Genomic DNA, 22805 nt, shown 5'->3' on the forward strand with positions numbered 1-22805 from the left:
AGCTCAGTCAGCTGAGGTGCTTGCTTGCCTGCCATTCAGGGGTTATGGGTTCGATCCCCTTGTGGGCTGATTGCCTGGTTGGGTTTTTCCGAGGTTTTCTCCACTGTAAGGAAAATTTCAGGTGATCTGTGGCAAATCCTCAGTCTCATCTCGCCAATACTATCTCGCTATCACCAATTCCATCAATGCTAAATAACCTAGTAGTTGATACAGCATTGTTAAATAACCAAGTAAAAAAAAAACAAGGAAATATAACATTTAGGCCTACCATGTGAGTTTCACCCATTGCAGCTGCAACACGCAGATCTGTGTTTAGTATTTTTTCGGATGGAAAGAATCAATATAATTTCGAATACGAACTTTTAAGAAAAAGAGAGAATATTTTATTTAACTTCTTACCTTCCAAACAAGACAGAATATAATAGTGTGTATTCATAGCCAATATAAAAGGGAGTCAGTGATTGCTATTAACAATGAGAGAAAAGACAAAGGTCCTTTTAACTAAGAAAATTGTATAACTCGCCCAGAAAAATCTGTGCTTACCTTGTATTCGTGATATTCATTGCTAGAATTCACAGTTTATGTGGTATCTGTAAGAAATTGTTAAAATCTTTCTTGAAATGCTTAAAATATTAGTGCTTGACAGATGGTTATTCATTCATTCATAGTATTCTGCCTAAGGGCAGGTTTTTGAGTTGTTATTGATCCCTTGAATACCACGTAATGGTGAAAGAAGTGAACTGAATAGAAAGTAATATGATAATGGATATTGTATGTAATGGCTTAGACGATACCATTACAAAGCATGGATTCCTTATTGTAATTTAATGATTTCATGACCTGAGCCATTCTTTGTAGTTGAATTCAAGGAGTTATTTAGTAACATTATTGGTCTTTTGCAGATGAATTGTAGTTGTCAGGAATTGCAGTTAATACGTACGATAAGTGAATATGGCATAATTTATGTGCATATATGCCAGTCATGGTAGTCACAGCAGTTAAGGCACAAAGCTTTTATTGTAGGTTCGAATCCTACCTGACGCATTGATGTTTGTCCATTGTTAATGTAAATGTCCTGTGTTGTCTTAAGCAGAAGTGGCCCAGTCACAGGAGTCCTGCTATTTGTGTGTCTAATGTTAGGCTGCAAGAATTTCCTCTGAATTAGGCCAAGACCCATTAGGTCTGGAGAGTCATTGATGAATGAATTGGAGTTGTATGTAGTAGAATGAAAATATTCAAGGTGGCTCACTAATTTTTTCACCTCTTATAACATTGTAACTGTTATTGCTATACATAATGCGATAAATAGAAATTAAATTATATTGAAGAGGAAATCTGATGCACGTACTGAAATGCAGAATAATGCTCGAGATAAGATCAAATTCATAACTTAAAATGAGAACCCAATATGTTCTGTTTTGTATTTGTTGGTTTAACCATGTCTAATAACTGATAGTTTACTGGCTGTGAAAGTTACCAGGAAGAATAAACATAAAAGCAATCTCTAATGCACCCCCTCTCCTTATATATTCAATGTTCATAATGTTGACACGAGAATTAAGATTGAATACGTACAGTGCAACCTTTACTTCATTTAGTTCTGTATGGGACATCGAAATGATAAGACATTGTAAATGAAGGGTTCAGAACCATAGTGGACCAAGCGCCATTTCTAAAACCGTAGAAAACAAGGATTAAAATGAAGTTATTACCATAATTCAATGGAAACATATAGTAAAGTAATATAAAGTATACACATTAAAACTAAATGATATGTCAATCTTCATTAAACTATGGTATTCACTTAACTTTAACCAGATACTCTATAACAATAATACTGGAAAGCTTACCTGTTTAGCATTGCAAGCGGCGGCAAAAAGTGACTGTGCTGCTATCTAGAGGCTTGGGTTGTTTACACACTTCTTGCAGCGTGCTAGGTTACGTGAGGAAAAACGGAGAAGTGTTCATTTGATGTTAATAAGAGATGCAAATCAATAGTTTTATTTAGAGTCACAAGGTTCAGAATATTTTAAATTAATAAGAAGTTACAAAGTTATTGGAGTAGAAATGAAATGGAACAATTCTCGTATTTTCAAACGTAATAATGATTAGAAACTTTTGTTTCTTGGCTAATGATTACCCATTTTATTTTTGATGTAACAATTTACTAGCACATTGAAATATTTATCAGTGAAGATACTGTCACAGTCGCTGCTTTAGGGACAAAGCCTGTATCTTGTATTTTATCTTTTACATCAAGCAGATGTGATTTTAAGATTTCTGCAGGCATTGTATCTTTTGATAGAAAATAACTTATACGTAGTTTGCTTTAAAATTTTGCACATGCCTCGAATAATGAAAACCAGTGCTTGGTTTGCAAATGGTACTTCTGAAATTTTTACGTCAGTTGAAGTCTGTTGATTATGCTTATCTATAGGCCTACCTAATTCAATGAATCCCTCAAAGTGTCTGCTTTAGCATTATAAGTTATGTTTTTCTTCAGAGGCATTTCATCTTAAACAATAATAGTTACAACCTTTTTATTCAATGGTACAATATCGGATTTTATTTTAAATAATTAATTGTGGAATGGTGCGATTTATACCGGGCCTATATCAAATTCATGAAGTCAATTTTTGAAAGATCTAACTGTTGGTAAACATAATTTTCTTCTTAGATATCTTTCGTCTTGAGGTGTACATTAATGGAATGATGCGGCAAAATGTTTATCGTAACTGGAATATCGTTTCCCCATTTCCTTCTTTTTAAGCACACTTGTGACTAATGAATTCATCATCTTGAACAATTTTAATTAAATCTGCATTTGGACTTGCTGTGTTTAGAGCTGTCATCTCCGGTTGAGCCAGTTTTTATCTTTTAGGATTTTTTGCATCGTAAAAAAATGATCTTAATTTAGTGAAATATTAATAATGCCTTTAAAATATAGGAGTAGGCAAATTATTTGTCCGAATAGCTACCTGAATCACTTATTATGAAAAATCATGAGTCCACTTCCTTCACAAAACCAACAATTCACATTTTTATGTTACGCATCCCAAGACACACTATTTGGATTAAAAAGTAAAGACTCTCAATTTTTATATGAAGAAACTAGGCTATAAAGAAATTGTGTTTTATATGAACAATGTAAAGTAGATTTATGCAGTTTAGTAACTGTTTCAATTAACATAGAGAATATGTCATTGCTAATGCACTATCTAATTACACGGTGGAGGAATATGGTCTGTCATTTCTGTCTAATATCAGAAATCCCGCAGCTTCCTCAATGCAAGATCTAATATGTTTATTTGGGACCCTCGCGATTCTTTCATTGTGCTTTTATTTTGACTCATATTTTCGGAAGAAGGAGTTGTTAAATTCAGTGAAGGAATAAATATTATCTTCAGTCTGTTACTAAAACCAGAGTATTAAAAATTAACAGTCCTACGACCGATTTAAAACTTCAGTATACTTTTCCAATTTATTACACCCTATTTTTACTTTCCCCTATTGTTTCGAATTATGGTTATTGACGTCCGATAATCAAAAGTAATCCGAATATATTTTGTGATTTTTGTACATAATATATTCTATCCCTCTAATTTTAAACGTTTGTCTAGAACTGTTGACAGTGTTTTTAGTTAGTGCTCACATTTTGCTTATGATATCGTTTGTGTTTTGTTTTTTAAAGAAGTTTAGATAAGGACGCAAATAGCGATAGCTGACGCGCCCTATTAAACCTCATTAACTAAAGTCTGTCTGCGTTTGTTTACCTATATGAGCATGGCACACCTAGAAGACAAAAGCAAATAACTAGTGTCGGTAGTAGAAGCAGTAATAATAATAATAATAATAATAATAATAATAATAGTAATAATAATAATCAGCATCATCTTGTAACAGAAAAGTACTATTCTGCTGGTATTTACATGACTACTCCCAATCTCTATCTTTTGGAAATCTGAAGAAAGTTCTAACATATTTTGCTAGGCATAGTTTTTACAAAACATAGTACAAACATTTTTACATTTAACTGACATTGTGTAGGCTACAACTATAATGAGAATAATCCTTAGGACATCGTGTGTTTTTTTAAGAATAAAGCTCATATCACAGTTAAACACGCTATTCGTCACATCATCCTCGCTGCCTACAACCCCTGCCGCTAGATAGCACTAGTGAGTCATTCGCCACTTTTACCGTGAACTTTCCGGTATTATCATTGTAGAGTATTTGCTTAACCCTTGCATTCTCCGTTTTTAATAAATGGCGCTTGGCCCACTATGGCTCTGAACCCTTCAAATGAAGTGTTGTACAGCAAAACGTCTCTAGAAGCTCGGTTTTTCGGGAGATAAGTTAAGCTGAATTTCACTGGTGTACAACATATGTTTAGTTATGAATGTATTAATCATGAAATCGTATATTACCCATAGGCACATAAAATTGTTTTTAGAAATAAAGAAATGGTCGACATGATATTAATTTATGAGAAATGTCGTCAAAATGCCATGAGTAGAACAGCTGTGTGCCGAACACTTTTCTTGATTGACATCCTCCAACCCATCCCACAGGCTAATGTTCAAAAACTGGAAAAAAGCGGATTCGAAGTTAGAGCATATTAAACAGAGCAGCAGTTCTGAAAGCTATTTCAATCAGCCGAAAAGTGTTCTGCCCATTCTTCACAGGCATAAGTACCTCCTGTTCCATGTCACACTCCATCAAGAGTTGTATGGCATGGCTTCCAAAATCGTTTCAAATACTACCAGTTGGTTCTGCAAGGATTTTATGGGGAAGATACTATTTACTAATGAAGTAACTTTTACAAATCCATAACATACATATTTGGGCAATGAAAATCTTACACTGGTTTCAGTGTACATTATCAGACAACACATCATTAGCTCTTCATTGATGGTAAATTGAATGGGCGAAAATACAGGCAGTTTCTTAGGTGTACATTACCCATATTGTTGGAATAGTTGCAATAAATGCAGTAAACCAGCTATTCCCAAATCGATGGGTGAGAAGAGGTAGTCCTGCTCAGAGCTTTTCATTGCAATTGCCTGATCTGATGCTGTTAGATTTCTTTCACAGGGGACATGTAAAAAATGTAGTGCATGCGCTCTGAAAGACATGAAAGACTATATTGCCGCTGTGTGTGCTGCAATAGCTGTAGAAAAATTGACAGCAATGAATTAATCAGTGATGGAGCTTGCACAGGAGTGTTGCAATGCAAATGGTCTTGTCTTGAAACACAATCTCTAGAACATACACTGTGAGAAATGTGATTGCACACTGCAAGGATTTCCTGTTTTTCTAGAATAATTGGACAACATTCTACATCAACCAGCTAAGTGCCACTTTTTTTTTTAATTTGATATTTTGATGCCACCTGTCATACTGGAGGAATAAACTAAGTGTACGCACACATTTGACGCCTTTCCTTTAGTTAGAACCTTACTATTAAAGAAAAATATATCTGCCACTGCTTGAATCCGAAATTCCAAGTTTAGCATCAAACAGCTATGCACCTAAATCTTTATAAATGCTGCATGTAGTTCTACATCAAGCAGCTAAGTGGTATGTTCCTGGTGGTTACATTGTTGATACATATTTGACATACTTTCAACATCCGGCACTGTGAAGTTCATCACTTGCATGAGGTCGTCTAGAAAATCGTTAATCCACTGTTAATACTGTAAGTACTGAAGTGTAGTCACTCAGGTACAAATTTCTAAACTAATAATGACAAGAAGACCACAAAAAATTATAGACATGTCAATTAAGAATCGCCCTAAAACTGAAGAGGAAACTTCCGACTCATTACAAGTATTTAACAGTGCAATTATCATGTATAAATTGACATAATCTGGTCAATAAAATATGGTTCAGCAAATTGCAACTCAAGACAACATTTTATATTTTAATATTTTATTGACCACAGCTTATATAGCTTTTTATTTTTCCACATTTAATTAATTTGAGTACACAACTGTTTATGGTAGAGGCTCACAATTAACTCATTGTTCATATTGTACTACATAACACGCATGTACCAGTCTACTTTTATATGTATTCTCAGGCATAATCTTCTGAAGATGGCTTATTCAAGCCGAAAACGTTCAAGTTAATAAAATGTGACAAGTATTTTAATATTTAATATTTGTTAAGTAGATAAGCATAGACAGACCCTGCTCATCCCTATTCAATGTATTAGCATATCGGTCGCCATCATGTCTCTTAAATTTGAGTCTTCTTAGTTTAAACCCTAAGGGTGAAACGTAAGAATTTTCTCCCTATTATTACATATGCTAATGGATTACAGTGATTTCCTACTTGTCAGGTTGAATTTTCGTTTGTCAACTTTTTTTCGATTTTCAATACTAACAAATACTGCACCTGGTAGTTATTTTCTAAATGTTATGTTTACAGCATCATTTTTCTTTGAAGAAACTGCCAACGGTTCACGAAACGAAAGTTATTAATGAGTGTTATTTGAAATTTATAAGTAATTAATAATTAACACTTCTCAACCCATTTAACGGTAAGATGTGGTAAATAAGCAAACCATTTTGTTACTATTATTGTTGTTTCAGGTGCACAGCAATGTGATTTTACCTTGCTTTGGTGATACCTGGTAACAGTCTGCAATATTGAAAAGACAGCCCCATTAGCTTTTAAAGAACTAATCTTGTGTGAACTCCACTATATGTATAGCAGTAGTTAACGGAGGTGAAAAAGTTAAGTGAGTCACCCTGCATCATCGATCCACGTTCCTAAAGTTTGAAATATTAATATGCTTTAGTAAATGGGGAAATGTTTCATTTACAAATGCACAATGTCAAATCCCAGAAAGCAGAGTCAAGTGGATTTATGTCACTCTCTGTGTCTTCTGCGTCATATCCACTGATCAGGGAGTTGTCATCGAGCCAATTCCACACAGCTGTGGCACCAATGTGGTCGCATGAACCATTCTGGCCACAGAAAACCCAGAGAGTGGACTCCCAGGTCGTCTGACCTAAATCCACTTGACTCTGCTTTCTGGGATTTTCTTAAGGAAATGATCGTGGAAAAATGTCGTGAAATCACCATCGACATACTATACCACATTTTAATTATCGTGAAGTTTTGCCTCCAGGCATGTTTGAAAATCGGAAGGGGTCATATTGAACATATGATGCAGGACTTGTCAGACACACTGTAGTAAAAGGAACTATGTATAACTGTGTGTAAGTACAGTAACTGTAAACAATGCTTATAAATAATTTTGTAGGGAAAAATTTGCTTATTTTTCTCACTCACAGGAACGAAAGTACCTCGTAACTTCATGGCCAACTGTATTCACAGCTTCCATAAACCCTGCAGCAACTTCAGATGTTGCAGTAAAATGTTCTGAAGTGTCCCAAGTGGTTAAAATTTCCTGATGGGTAGATGGAATGATATTGTTTTTCTCACTTTCTTCTGACGACATTTCTCTCAACTCAGGTGCACCTGTTAGTACATAACATTCTCTGTAACAAATATGACAACATAATCAATATTAACGAATTTCTCAAAATGTACTGCAGGGTTTACAACTTCTTGCAGAATATCCCATTTGTCAGATGAAGTGTTACTGATGTTAACATCTAATTCATGAACATGATTAGCATCATTACATTTTCTGTCTCTGTTAAAGCAGTTCTGTATTTACTGTGTCAAGTATGCTCCAACTAGTGTTCACAGATTATTTTCAGCAGTGCAAATTGCAGCTTTCAAGAATCGCTTGTAATAAACTCTCTTCATATGAGCATGAATGCCTTATACAGAGGCTGAAAGTAGCTTGTTGCATTGGTGAAATAAATTGAACCATTACACTGGTTAAGTTCATACCGTGTGTGTTATGCCACTTACTAATCATTGAGCCATTCCACTATTTGTTATGGTGAGAGTCAATACAAAGTGTTACAGATAGTATCCACGTTTTAAGTTTTTAAAGCAACGTGGTTTCTTGGATCTACCAATCAGCCATGGACAGTATTCTCCACTCTGTTTGCATTACATGCAAGGACAACAATCAGATGTTGTTTACTGCATGTTCCACCATGGCAATTATCATCTTTTGTGCTTAGGGTGCAACTTAAAAAAAATTGTAAAAATGACATACTCAGTCAAATTCATGCGAACAGTTACTTGCATGTACTTCATAATCTGTGTTTGCTTCCCCAATAATAATAATTAGTAATGATATCGAGTGTCCCTTTTGGAATTGATACACCCAACAAGCAGAACAAGTGAAGTTCTGAATACCGAACTTTGTGATAATTTCAATTGCTTATCTCTGTATTATAGGTTCATTTACAGGTACGTTGGAAGTGCTCATATTATTGTTTAACTATTCTAGAAGTAACATTTTGAGGTCTTTGTGTGTAGCACATTGCAGTTGTTTAGGTGTTTCTAAGACTTGAAAAAGCAACATTCATGATTTTTTCACAGTTTTTAATTATTGTAAATAATATTTAATTTCTATAATATTGTAGATAAGATAGACTTTGTGATTCAAACTGCTCAGCGATTATAGTTTTCTTCAATGCACCATCATCTAATTCTTCTAGAATCTTTTAACTTTGTCTGGAGCTCAGTGGCAGACTGTTTCCTCTTAGCCATGTCTCATATCTTACTCAGGGGCGTATTTTGCGGGCTACTGGCGGTAGCCCAAGGAAATTACAAAAGAGAAAGTTTATAATATAACATAATGTAATAATTTTGTATTATTAGTTTTACCATAGTAATTAAAATTAAAGTAATTGTTAGATATATTTTGTGTAATAATAGGGTCAGCGGTAGCCCAAACCCTTTAACCAGTATACGCCACTGATCTTACTGCTTGCAAATCAACAATAACAACAGTGCTTTCAAGCAGAGAAACAAGTACATATTCTTAAAATAATAATAATAATAATAATAATAATAATAATAATAATAATAAGTACTATATCAAAAGAGATTAGACCAATATATTACTGCAAAGCCTATAAGTAGAAACATAAATGAAGAATGGGATGAGATTAAAAGAATTGTAATTCAAGCTGCAAAAGAATCGTTGGGAATGAGAACGAAATCATATAATCAAAGAAGATTAAAAATTTGGAATGATGAATTAGAAAAGTTAATAAAAGAAAAGAAAACGGCATATTTAAATGTTCTTAATAAGAAAACAAATGAATAATTGATTGAATATAAAAGAAAAACTACAATAGTCCGTAGAGAAGTTAGAAAAACTAAAAGAACAATGTGGGATAAATATATAAGTGACATTGATCACGATGTGCATGGAAAATAAGATAAAGCATACAAAATTATGAAATATTTAAATAATGAAACACGAGATACACTTAAATTAAATGATATTTCAGAAGAACAATGGATAGACTACTATCAAGAATTGTGAACAGAAAAATCTTTAGAAGAAAATGAAGAAGAAATAATAATACAAACAGATGAACACATAGATCCAATAACCGTAGAAGAATTAACAACTTCTATCAATCATTTTCATAATAAAAAGGCACCTGGTACTGATTACATCAATGTGGAATTAATTAAATATGCATCCATATCTCTAAAGAATTGCTTACTAGACCTTATAAACATATGCTGGAAATTTGGATATACTGTATACCCGAGGAATGGAGAATCGCCAAAATATTTCCCATATATAAAAAAGGAAACAGACAAGACTGTTCTAATTATAGAGGAATAAGTCTACTGAACGTATGCTATAAAATTTATGCCAATATCTTAAAAAATCGTTTAAACATAATTGTAGAAAATGTTATTTTGGATGTTCAAAATGGATTTAGAAAGGGAAGATCCTGTTCTGACTGTATATTCACTTTAACTCAATTATTTGAAAAACATATAGAATTCGATATCTCAGCATATAATATAGGATTTATAGATTATGAAAAAAATAGAAGAAAATTATGAGATATAATGAGAAATAAAGGTATTCCACAACATTTGATCACGGCTATTAAAAGTTTATATGTAGATAATAAAATTGTAATTGAAATGGGTTTTAAATCAAAAGAGCAAAAAAGGTAGTAATAAATCGTGGTGTCAGACAAGGGTGTCCTCTATCACCTTCTTTATTTAATTTATACATAGACGAAGTCATTTAAAATGGCAGATCAGTTTAAATAAACATTTCAAAATAAATAATAAATTGTTAGATACAATATTATTTGCCGATGATCAAATAGTGATTTCTAGTTCTGAAGATGATCTACAAAGAGCCATTTTACATTGGAAGAAATAAGTGCCAATTATAATTTTAAAATATTGTGACTTTAAAGTTCAAAACAATAATGTAGTTTTATTCTGACAACAATAACTCTTCACTTTCTACAATTTCATTCTACTCCCGTCAACAATGGGATTTCCACTCCACACCGTAACACAGTATTCGTTATTTCACTCCACAGACGACAATGACAATTTACTTGGATTATTGAGAAAAACAATGAACTGTTAATCTTAACTAATGTTCACAGAGCACTATTTACAAATCAGAACTGTCAGTTCTCATTTCACAGTTCGTTTGCCTTGGCTAATTTCTTCTCGCTCAGTCACTCGAGTTCACAGTATCTCGAACCCCAGACCTTCAGAGACAGTCCACTGAACTTCGAACTCAGGTCCCCCAACTGTGGTCCACTGCACTCAAACTCAGGACTTCTGGCTCCACAGTTACGGACACAACTCAAGTCGAACTTCGGTCTCGAAGCTGGCTTCACTGCTACACAAGACTGGCTGGCTTGCTGTCCATTGACTATAACAACAACACTGCTAACTGCTAAACTGCGCAAGTTCACTCGCGTGTCGTAATTTATAACCACACCATAGTTGCGAGAAAGTACGATTGCTCGGAATTTCCGGAAGATTCCACTTTCGAATAATCTGGATTTCTCTCCTCTCTGCCGCGGTCGCTCTCTCCCCTCTCTTCTCTCCGCCACAGCACATGCCCCAGGAAGCAGATGCGCGCGCAACCTGCCTGAACGACGGCCGACCTAGCCCTTCTTCTGCCGGTCGTGAGATCGAATCTCTCGTGGCTGTCACAATATCAAAGAATAAAACTAAAATTTTAGCATTTAAAGGACATGATTCCTTAAGAGCAAAAATAGTAATTGATAATACAATTTTAGAGCAAGTGAATAGTTTTAAATATTTAGGTTTTAACTTATCCTATATTAAAAGTGCAGATATTAATGACAAAATAAATTTAATCTGATGTGTGGCACTATTAAAAGAACCCTTAAAAATACTAGGAAAGAAACAAAAATGAAATTTTATAAAGTAATGGCTGTTCCTATATTAATGTATGGATCGGAATGTTGGACGATCACTAAGAGACAAGAACAAAGATTGGAAGCATTAGAGATGAGATTTCTAAGTAATATAACAGGATATACTCTATTATATAAAAAACGAAATGAAGATATAAGAAAAGAATTAAATATTTTCAAACTCACTGATTGAATAGTTAAATATAGGAATGCCTCGAAACAACATATTGATAGAATGCCAGTAGAAAGATTTCCAAAACTGATGTTACATTATAGACCTTATGGAAAGAGAAATATTGGATGCCCACACAGAAGATGGCCTGAACAATTTTAACAATTCTAGCTTTCATGAAACCGGAACGAGCCTTTGGCTTAATCCTTGTATGGTGAATAATAATAATAATAATAATAATAATAATATGAGAAATGCCTATTATTATTCGGTTGAGAAGCTTTTATCAACCAGTCTGCTGTCAAGAAATCTGAAAGTTCGAATTTATAAAACAGTTATATTACCAGTTGTTCTTTATGGTTGTGAAACTTGGACTCATTTTGAGAGAGGAACATAGGTTAAGGGTGTTTGAGAATAAAGTGCTTGGGAAAATATTTGGGGCTAAGAGGGATGAAGTTACAGGAGAATGGAGAAAGTTACACAACACAGAACTGCACGCATTGTATTCTTCATCTGACATAATCAGGAATATTAAATCCAGACATTTGAGATGGGCAGGGCCTGTAGCACATATGGGCGAATCCAGAAATGCATATAGAGTGTTAGTTGGGAGGCCAGAGGGAAAAAGATCTTTGGAGAGGCCGAGACGTAGATGGGAAGATAATATTAAAATGGATTTGAGGGAGGTGGGATATGATGATAGAGACTGGATTAATCTTGCTCAGGATAGGGACCAATGGCGGGCTTATGTGAGGGCAGCAATGAACCTCCAGGTTCCTTAAAAGCCAGTAAGTAGTAATAATAATAATAATTTATTTATTTTATTTATTTATTTATTTACTTATATTTAATGTGCTGTACAACAGCCAGAGGCCAATTACAGTTCAGCACAAACAATATAAAAAAAACTTTAGCTATAATTTACAATAAAAGTACAAAGAAATAATTAAAATGAATGGCAATTAATTAAAATGATAATTACAAATGAAATAATGGAATCATAAATGAAGAATGGAATCATATAAAATAGTATTACAAAGATGTACAAGATTACAAGTATAATACAACGACAATAATGACAATGAATGGACGGGATAAAATGAATGACTAAACTACATAGCATAATGAGATAAAAGTAATTGTATTTGAAAATGAAAGGATGGAATCAAGTAAATTAATAAATAACAAAATGATATAAAAGTTAGCGAGAATAATATTAAAATACATATTTAAACAAAAGATATAAATGAAAACTGATATAAAACTTTAAAATATATACTACACATTAAATGGATCCAAGCTCGATCCATGCAAATTAGCATATTTTATACATCTGCAGACAGGAGAGAGAGATTTAGAATTTCTATTGTAAAACATTTTATGATATCTTAAACCCTTAGCAGGAATACGAAGACTGATATTGCTTAGGAAAGATTCACAATCAATATCACCCTTAAGAACTTTACAAAAAAATAAGTAAGCAAGATCTTGACATCTGGCAAATAAACTACAGCAATTAAATTATTTGCAGTTAATCTCATATTTATAATCATCAGAATTAGGTAAAAATCTATAAGAACAAAGGGAAATAAATTTTCTTTGAATATTCTCAAGCTTAGCCGAGTCAGTGGAAGTAATAGAGTTCCATACTACAGATGTATATTCAAGCTTGGATCTGACCAATGTATAGTATAAAATTAACAAACACATAGGAGTAGAAAAAGAATAAGTTATAGATCTAATTAGACCAAGCATTCTTAATGAATGGGTATAAATATATTGCACATGATCATAGAAGTATAATTTAGAATCAAGTAAGACACCAAGATCTCTAATAGTATCTTTCCTAGTAATTATGACATTATTAAGAGTATAATTAAATTTTTGGGAGGTTGTTTTACGTGTGAAAGAAATAGCAAAAGTTTTGGATTGATTAATTTTCATTCCGTTTTCAACAGTCCAAAGTGCAATTGAATTGATATCCTTTTGAAGAATTTGACAATCAGCCAAACTACTAATTTTGAGAAAGATTTTGAGAGCATCCGCAAATAAAAGAAAGCTAGAAGTTATTCTTTTACTTATGTCATTTATAAATAATAAAAATGAGAGAGGCCCCAAAGTAGACCCTTGAGGGACTCCACATAAACTATTAAATGGATCTGAGAGAGAATTACCTAGTCTAACACAAGATTGTCTATCTGTTGAATAGTTTTCAAACCAATTCACGTAGTTCATGGAGAGATCAAAATTACTTAATTTCTTTAATAAAATTTTGTGAGGAACAACATCAAATGCTTTGCTAAAATCAAAATAAATTGAGTCAATTTGACCTTGAGTTTCGACAACAGGCATAATGAGATTGAGATAGGAAATTAAATTAGTAGTTGTAGATTTCCCTTTACTAAAACCGTGTTGGGCTGAATTGATCTTATTTTTGACATAAAATGAAATGTGTTTGTGTATAATTTTTTCAAAAATTTTAGAAAAATTGTTCAGGATAGAAATAGGTCTATAATTAGTAACATTGTTTTTATTACCATTTTTATAGACAGGAATAATAGATGCTTCTTTCCATAGTGAAGGATAAATTTCTGTTTTTAAACTAAGATTGAATAAATAAGTTAAAACAGGTATGAGAATATCAGAGCAACCCTTAATTATAAAATTAGGAATGTTATCAATACCTTTAGATTTATTAGGCTTCATCTTTTTAATGGCTTTAGTTACATCAGCAGGTAGGGGCAAACAGTCAGTAATATTAGAAATGTAAGTAATGAAATTAGAGTTATAATTTTGTTGGACAGATTTAAATTGACTAGCAAATGCATTAACAATTTCAATTTGATCCGTGATGTGAACCCCATTTATTAATAATTCTGTAGGATAATTATTAATTTTACGAAAAGACGTAACGTATTTCCAAAATTTATTTGGTTCATTCTTTAAATTATCATCAATCGATTGTAACCATTTAAATTTGTCCAATTTAATCATACCTTTGACTTGTTTTCTAAGATTAGAAAAAATTAGATAATGATGATCGGTTTTGTATTTTTTAAATTTCCGATGCGCTTTGTTTTTTTTGCTTTATGAGTTGATGTAAATTGTTTGAAAACCATTTAGGATAGTGTGACTTTTTAACAAATGTGACTGGGACGGACAGAGATATAGCATTATTTATAATAATAATAATAATAATAATAATAATAATAATAATAATAATAATAATAATATCACTACTTAAAAAATCAGTAATTTTAGACACATGTCATAGTGTCATACGTTTCCTAAATGTTGAATAATTTGTGATACTTGATGTACATCTGTATCATTAAGCCATGTCCGTCTTTTTCCTTGTAGATAAATAAAAAAAAGTAAAATAATAATAATAATAATAATACCGGTACTAATAATAATCATCATCCAATAGACTTAATTTCGAGATGCCTTAATATTATTATAAATGGATTAACTGTGTAATTTTATTTGTTTCATGAGAAATGTATCATTCTAGTAGTATTCTTGTTCACGTGTTTCCGACTTTGCTTTAGATAATAATAGCTAAACAACTGTTGCAGTATCCAGACAATGTCGTGCAAGCTGCTCTTGAACCTAGTGGAATGCATTAGAACACGCAGTGAGGAAGAGAAGGGCCAGGGACGAGAGCTTCTTATGAGGATGCTTGAAGTGTTTGTGCTCAAGTTCAAGACCATTGCCAAGCTCCAGTTACCCGTTCTCATGAGCAAGTGGTATGTACACATAACTGATTTAATACTGAAAAGCATATGATGTCCTTGTTTTACTTTTTGTATGCAGCATAGGTAAAACAGACCATTATATTTTTGTCACTGATGCACACAATCCATTCATTCATTCAGTTTACATAGTCTCTACTGGTCACTCTATACTGCTTATAGTCCTTAGACAGGCTTTGCATTGAAATGATTAGCCTAAGAATGTTCCGTTTAGGACAAAGGCCTCCTCCTGTAGAGGGAGAGCTCTATTTGTCTCAAAAAAAGCTGTTTGTGAAGACTCGAACCTTCGAATTTTCGAGTTAAATAAAGACCAGCATTTTAACCACTAGACTATCACGGACAATGAATTAAACTTTCTATATGAAATAGTGTAGTCTCCATAAATGTTTCAATGAATGCACTTAGAATCCCCTGATGACACTGAATGCAAATATTGATATCACATTTAATTTTTTGGAATATGACTCGAATTTATGAGCCATTTCTTTTTTCTTTCTTTGTCAGCAGGAAAACGGTAGAATTTGTAGACTCCGTGCCTACTATTACTTGTACAATTTGGAGCTGCACAACCAACCATTGCATAAAATTAATACAGTAATACAGTTTAATGTTTAAAACTAAAATGCAGCCTAATGGCAGATGTTTTACTTTCCGTATTGTTGTTTCCGCCACACAGACATCACATCATGTCACTCGCTTGGGATTCAACATGGCGGATTGCTGTGCTCGGGGAATATAGTGCAAAAAAACATCTTCAAGAAATCAGGAACTGTCCCTGGAAATCAGGAATGTCTAGTAACCCTAACTGAGAAGCAGAAATTGTTATACATCTATTTTTGCTATTATATCAGCTCTTTCATAGAATACTAAGAGTTTATGTTGTCATAGCCCCAAAAACTGTTTAGCTTCTGCTGAACACTTTCCACATATATTTCCCAGAGTTGAAATAACCAAAATTAGGTTGTAGTACCCCATTTTTTAATCGTGTTTCAAAATTGACAATGTTGCCATTTGGCAAATAAGTGGCAGAGCTTAATTATTTTTCAACGTTTTGTCCAATTTCTTATGTTCCTGATTTTTTCAGCAAACCTCAGACGCCTCCTATTGTGAATCCACCAGTTAATAGTGGTCCAGGAAGTGTCTCGACTCCAGCAGCTCCTTTGGTTGGGACACCAACCACACCTACAAATCCTATTCCAAGTGGTTCTTTACAAAATGGCGCTGAACAGTTGAAGAACGAAGATACAAAGCCTCCCTTACAACCACATACTAGACTTGGAGACTCTGCAGCAGAGAGTAAGTTCATTTATAAATATCAAGTAATAGAAAAAATCCTGGACTAAGAATACACAATGGGCAATCAAACAGTAATTGCTTTGCAACATTATACATTTTTAATTCTATTAAGACCAAAGATAAAGAGAAAATGCAACTCACATAACATGTAACTTACAGCAAACTCTAAATTATCCTTGTGCAGATTATTCAATTTGTGGATTATCCGTGCACCATTGAAGTTCACTTTATTTTTGTTCCGAAATTTTGAATGAGTGTGAACTGAACTTGGAATTCGAGTGCACGAGTCTCAAAGCGATCTTGGTATAAAAATAGTCTGTCGTAACAAGCCATTTTTTCCTGCTTTTTTTCCTGACACAAATCTTTTTGTAATAGGCCTACATATAAGGGCTACAGTGACAAATCTTTTTGTAATACATATAAGGGTTGCAGTTATGTATATTTCTCAACTGACGACCAGATGAAATACAGGAAACAATTATTGATTTGTTGAACACTTGTTATGATTGGTCACAAAAATTCGTGTTATCCTTATCACTCTCTTCAGAGTATGTAGGCCTACAATAATAAGTAAGGTTGACATATGTCCTGTGACTCCCTTTGTCAATAGGCCTACTCATTAACCATATGAAAGGTAGCTTGTCATTAGGAGGAGACTAACAGGACACCAGATGGCGTGTTTTGTTATATGACTTAATGAACTAAACTATAGCATGATGGCTGAGAAGCAGAAGAAGGTGAGTTCCACGGTTTCCTACACAATATAATGAATCATATGACATCACGTTGATTTTTCGCATTGGAGAATTTGAAAATTAGGACAGTGAAAATGTTGAAGAGTAGTTGTGTGTGGATGTGTCTGACCAGGCTTTTGACGATATCATTTACACAGTAACTGGCATGTAAAATGAAGGGAGTGGTGGGGAATAAGAGGTCCCAGCAGAAAGAGAAAACACATGTTTAGTACATTACATCTTTGGAATGTGTTGATCCTTTTCTAGATTATGTAGAACAAAGGGATTTTAATAATTACACTGATATTGTTGTACTTCGTAACATCCGTACTTGTATAAGAAAGAATTTAAATTAATCTTGAAAGCAAAAGAACATTACTGATTACTTTTCACCAAAAGATAGAAAATGACATTTTTATGATCTGTATAATTGAAGAACTTTCTCCCAAAACGAGTTAAGTCCATTTTCAGTAATATGACAGGAAGAACAAGAAATTGTGGATGGTATTTCGATTTACACTGAATGTTTCCTAATCGTTTTTTATTGTTGTACACAAATATATGTTTTCATCATAGGTAAAATAATAAATACTCAGTTTAAATCTACGTTTTAAATACCGTGTGACACACAAGTCAGTTGACAAATGGGAAACATTACTCTAATTGGAAATACAATAATATTTATCAGAGAAAGAGTAATTGTTTATATGCATTTGAAGTCTGATTAGTGTAATTTGTAGCTAATCTATGATGTATGCAATGGAAAGGGAAAGGAACTGGCCACCCTGCCCCATTATCTCCTGGCTTAGTTGCCTCATAAGTGGTACATTGTTGGTATCACTTGTGAGGTTCAGACCTGTCTTCGGACAGTTGACTAAACAACAACAGTATGTTTATTACCGCAAATGTTCAAAATGTGCTCCATTTATTTGAAGACTATGCCTCACACGATCCTGACATTCTTCTGTCATGCTTAAAAGTGTTGCAGGTGGGATGTGCTGGATAACAGGGGTGATCCTTTGTTTCAAGTCATCTATAGATGTAGGCTCTGTCTGAAAAACGTTCTGTTTCACAAATCTCCATAAAAAGAAATCAAGAGGTATGAGGTCTGGTGACCGTGGAGGCCATGACTGAGGTCCACCTCATCCCAATGCACACCGAACATCTCATTTAGTTTCTGGCGAACTACATACATACGTACATGCATACGTGTTCTGCCCATAGGCAGGTCTTTCACTGCAAATTCAGCATTCTCCAATCTTCCCTATTTTCTGTCTTCCTCTTAGTCTCCACATATGATCCACATATCTTAATGTCTTCTATCGTCTGATATCTTCTTCTGCACTGAACTCTTCTTCCGTTCACCATTCCTTCCAGTGCGTCCTTAGTAGGCAGTTTCTTCTCAGCCAGTGACCCAACCAATTCCTTTTTATCTTTCTGATCAGCAGGGAACGGATTTATATGGACTAAAAATATATGAAATATGTAAATATATATGTAGTTATTTTTACCAAAATATGGAATTAAATATGGATTTTTACCAAAATATGGAATTAAATATGGACTTAAAATTATAAAAAAATGACTATGTACGTTAAATATTGGTACATTTTAATCAAACTAAACAAAAAATATAATGGACGTACCTTATCTTCCAATGTAGTTTCAACAAAACACAATTTTTATTGTCTGTTACCATAACAATAGGTTACAAACATTTCTTTCAAGTGCTGAAAAGTGAATCTTCTTCTATTGTCTCTGAGGATAGATTTATACTGACTAAAAGAGCGTTCGACGTCACAAGAAGTAACTGGTACATAATTCAATTTCACAATGTCTGCTGGGGATAAGTCCAAGTTAATCTTCACTGTTGATTCACCACTCATCACAGCAACAACCTTTTGTAGTTCTTCATATCCAGGGTTTTTTGAAAGTACAGTGTCCACCTTAGCTCTTACTGCATCTGCAACTTTACCTCTACCACGATTCAGTTGTTCCACAGTACTATTTATAATTTCAAAACTTTCAGATAGTGAAAGGTGCCTATTTTGGAGACTTTTGAGCGTTTTTATGATGCATGAAAATGTATGCTGAATGTGAGCTAAGTCATTCTTCACACTTATGTCACAGGTAACTGTTTTCGCAGTATCAATTGAGACTGCATCTTCAGAGTCCAATGCAAGGAGAACATTGTTAATAGAGTCTATATGTTCGGCATAATATTCAACTGCTTCTAGCCATGTACCCCATCTAGTTAAAATTGGCTTTGGTGGCAATGGAATTTCAGGGTACATTTCTTTCAACACGTTAACTCTACTGGGAGCTTTGAGAAATACTTTTTTCACTGATGAAATCAACAAATCTACTTTAGGGAAATTGTCTCTGACCACTTCTGCCACACGATGAAATGCATGCGCCACACAAGTAAAATGAGTCAATTTAGGATATACAACAGATAATGCTTGTCCAGCTTTGACCATATAAGGGGCAGCATCGCTAATAAAGAATAACACATTATCGTACATAATACCCTTTGGCCACAGGATACCCATAGCTTCGTTGAACAGTTTAACTATAGTTTTGTTATTGCACTTTTCTAGAACATCACAATGTAAAAGAATTCGTTCAGAATATTGTTCACTTAACAAACCGATAACTACATTACCAACAAGTCTACCTTCTTTGTCGGGAGTCTCATCAATGGAAACCCAAATTGAACTATCTTTAATTTCATCTCTTATCTTCTGTATTGTCTCATCGTAGATGGATGGAGCATACGTCTTCCTAAGTGTTGACTCATCCGGGATTGTATGTTGAGTATATTTTTCAAGGAATTCCCTGAAGACCTTATTCTTTAGTTTGTAGAGAGGAATATCAGCAGAGATGAGAGAACGGCACAGGTCGATGTTAAACTCAGATCTTACATTCGATGTTGTTGGTTGTGTTAAAAACAATTGTCTCTGCTTGGAATTTAGTTGTGTGTTGGCCTGATGTTTACTAGTTGTAATGTGTTGTTGCACCAGGAACTTTTGTGTAGATGATACTGCACACTGACACAAATTACAAAATAATATTTTATTGTCAGTTGATAAACCATCTTCTTTAAATTCTGAAATGTAACTTGTTAGTTTTGATTTTAAATTGACTGAATGACGTACTTTTGGCATATTTACCGTCTTTATAGTATGATTTACAAAACTGAACCTATGTGTACTCTGACTGGCATTTAACTGTTGAGCTGCACAACTGAAGTCTGTTAAAAATTTTAAATTAAATTAATACAGTTTTGTAACTTACTTTCCCATTGTTGATAGGACTGCTAATTTTCAAATAACTCTGATGTTAAAGGGATTACTGAACATGTGTTTAAATCTCTATTGTTGAAATGTATTTTTAAAAGTTAATGGAATTTTGTTTTGTTTTATTGTTAAACCTAATATAATATGGACTGTTTTATATGAAATATGGAAAATATATGGAAATTAACGAAAATATGTACTAAACTCTAAAATATGGAAAATAAAAGTAGGATTTTTCAACCCTACACATTGTGAAACATAAAGATAATGCAAAATATAAATTATATTAGCTTTATAAGTAAATATGTATTTACATATAAATCCTTTCCCTGCTGATCAGTTTCAGCATCGTTCTTTCTTCACCCACTCTTTCCAACACAATTTCATTTCTTATTCTGTCTGTCCACTTCACATGCTCCATTCTTCTCCATATCCACATTTCAAATGCTTCTATTTATTTCTCTTCACTTCACTTCTGGCGATCTATTAGAGTATAATGTGCATGGCCCCATCTTGTTGAAACTACATTCTTATCTGTTTGTTCAGTGGCAGATCATGCAGGAACTCCATTACAGTGCTGGCCAGGAATTCCCAGAATGTTACTGTCAACTGAAGTTGTGATTAAAGGTTTTGTAGATATTGTGTCATGGTGGAGAAATCTTGACTATGAGAAAATATAGTAAAATGTGGTCTAAAAATTGACATTTATAAATGGTGAAACCCCAAGCCTTTCGTAACAGATATTTTGAACATAGTTCTCTTCTGTGCAGATAGCCCACTGCCAGTGAAAGAAGACAAGGACAAGTCCCGGTTTGGTTTCCCCACATCTCAGGCTGGGAATTACAGTGTGACAGATTGTCGTAGCCTTGTCAAGACGTTAGTGTGTGGGGTGAAGACTATCACTTGGGGCTGTGCTTCTTGTAAGGTAATATGAATTCACACAATGTACTCACATGTATGCATCTTGTTTTGCAGAAGGAAGAGAATTTATGATTTAATCAGACATACATAGGGAGTTAACATTTCTGACAGATTGTTTCAACATTGTGATATGAAGATCTCACAAAGTGTTTTCTTTTATATTTATTCACTTATTTACGTATTTATTTATTTATTTATATTTAATTTGATTTATTCAATCAATCATTCATTTATTTAGAATCGCTTTATAGATCGCATCACGATTGTCTGTAGTTTACTGATGGAAATGCTAGTTGCTTTTGTACTGTGTCTATTATTTCATGGTAATTGGGGTACAATCCATCATTTATCTTTATTTAAGATTTAGTGGTGAGTTTGTCAGTATTGTATGAGATCTCGACTTGAAAAAACACAAAATTGAATATATACACCCAATTTTTACAGAAGAAAGACGAATCTCCGCTTCCCTTGCTGATAAACCTATATCTGTTTAATTGACAGAAATACAAGCTGCCATGAGTGTCCTTTATTTAATTTATGCTATATAAATTGGTGTTTTAAAAGTGTATAAGGACAGGCTTACATGTTTGATTATGTTACTTACAGATTTTAGAGAACCCAGAGGTTCATTGCTGCCCTCACTTAAGCCCTCCCTTGGTCTCTGTCCTGAGCAAGATTAATCTAATTTCTACCATTATAGCTCACCTCTGTCAAATCCATCTTAATATTATCCTCCCATCTACGTCTCAGCGTTCCCAAAGGTCTTTTCCCCTCTGGCCACCCAACTAACACTCTGTATGCATTTCTAGATTCATCCTTATGTGCTACATGCCCTGCCCATTAAAACGACTGGATTTAATGTACCTAATTGAAGGGCTCAGAGCCAAAGGCGACTAACCCACAATTACAAAATGAGTAAATAAGAGTTGATATTAAGAGGATCCTGACAAAAATGATTGGTTTCACAATTTGCTTTAATTGGTCTATATTGAATAAATACAAAAAAATATCATGAATCTGTAACAACGCTGTATAGTTTTGAAAAAAGGCTTAATAATGAACAACACAAAATTGTGGGTTGGTCGCCTTTGGCTCTGAGCCCTTCAATTATGTTAGGTGAAGAATACAATGCGTGTAGTTCTGCATTGTGTAACTTAATTCATTCTCCTGTAACTTCATCCCTCTTAGTTCCAAATATTTTCCTAAGCACCTTATTCTCAAACATCCTTAACCTCTGTTCCTCTCTCAAAGTGAGAGTCCAAGTTTCACAACCATACAGAACAACCGGTAATATAATGTTTTAT

General features: G+C 33.6%; 1 protein-coding gene across 6 annotated transcripts in view; it reads left to right on the top strand.

Annotated features, from left to right (window-relative positions):
• The window catches only part of Nipped-A (Transcription-associated protein Nipped-A), a 494348-nt gene that overhangs the window by 102933 nt on the left and 368610 nt on the right, over positions 1-22805 (top strand). For all 6 annotated transcript variants that reach the window (XM_069825168.1, XM_069825181.1, XM_069825178.1 and 3 more), the window contains exons 9-11: positions 15075-15245; positions 16336-16547; positions 21351-21505. In XM_069825168.1, coding sequence (XP_069681269.1) covers positions 15075-15245; positions 16336-16547; positions 21351-21505 — 538 coding nt within the window. The remainder of the gene's footprint in view (positions 1-15074; positions 15246-16335; positions 16548-21350; positions 21506-22805) is intronic.

Source organism: Periplaneta americana, chromosome 1 (genome assembly GCF_040183065.1).
Source record: "Periplaneta americana isolate PAMFEO1 chromosome 1, P.americana_PAMFEO1_priV1, whole genome shotgun sequence".
Taxonomy (NCBI): domain Eukaryota; kingdom Metazoa; phylum Arthropoda; class Insecta; order Blattodea; family Blattidae; genus Periplaneta; species Periplaneta americana.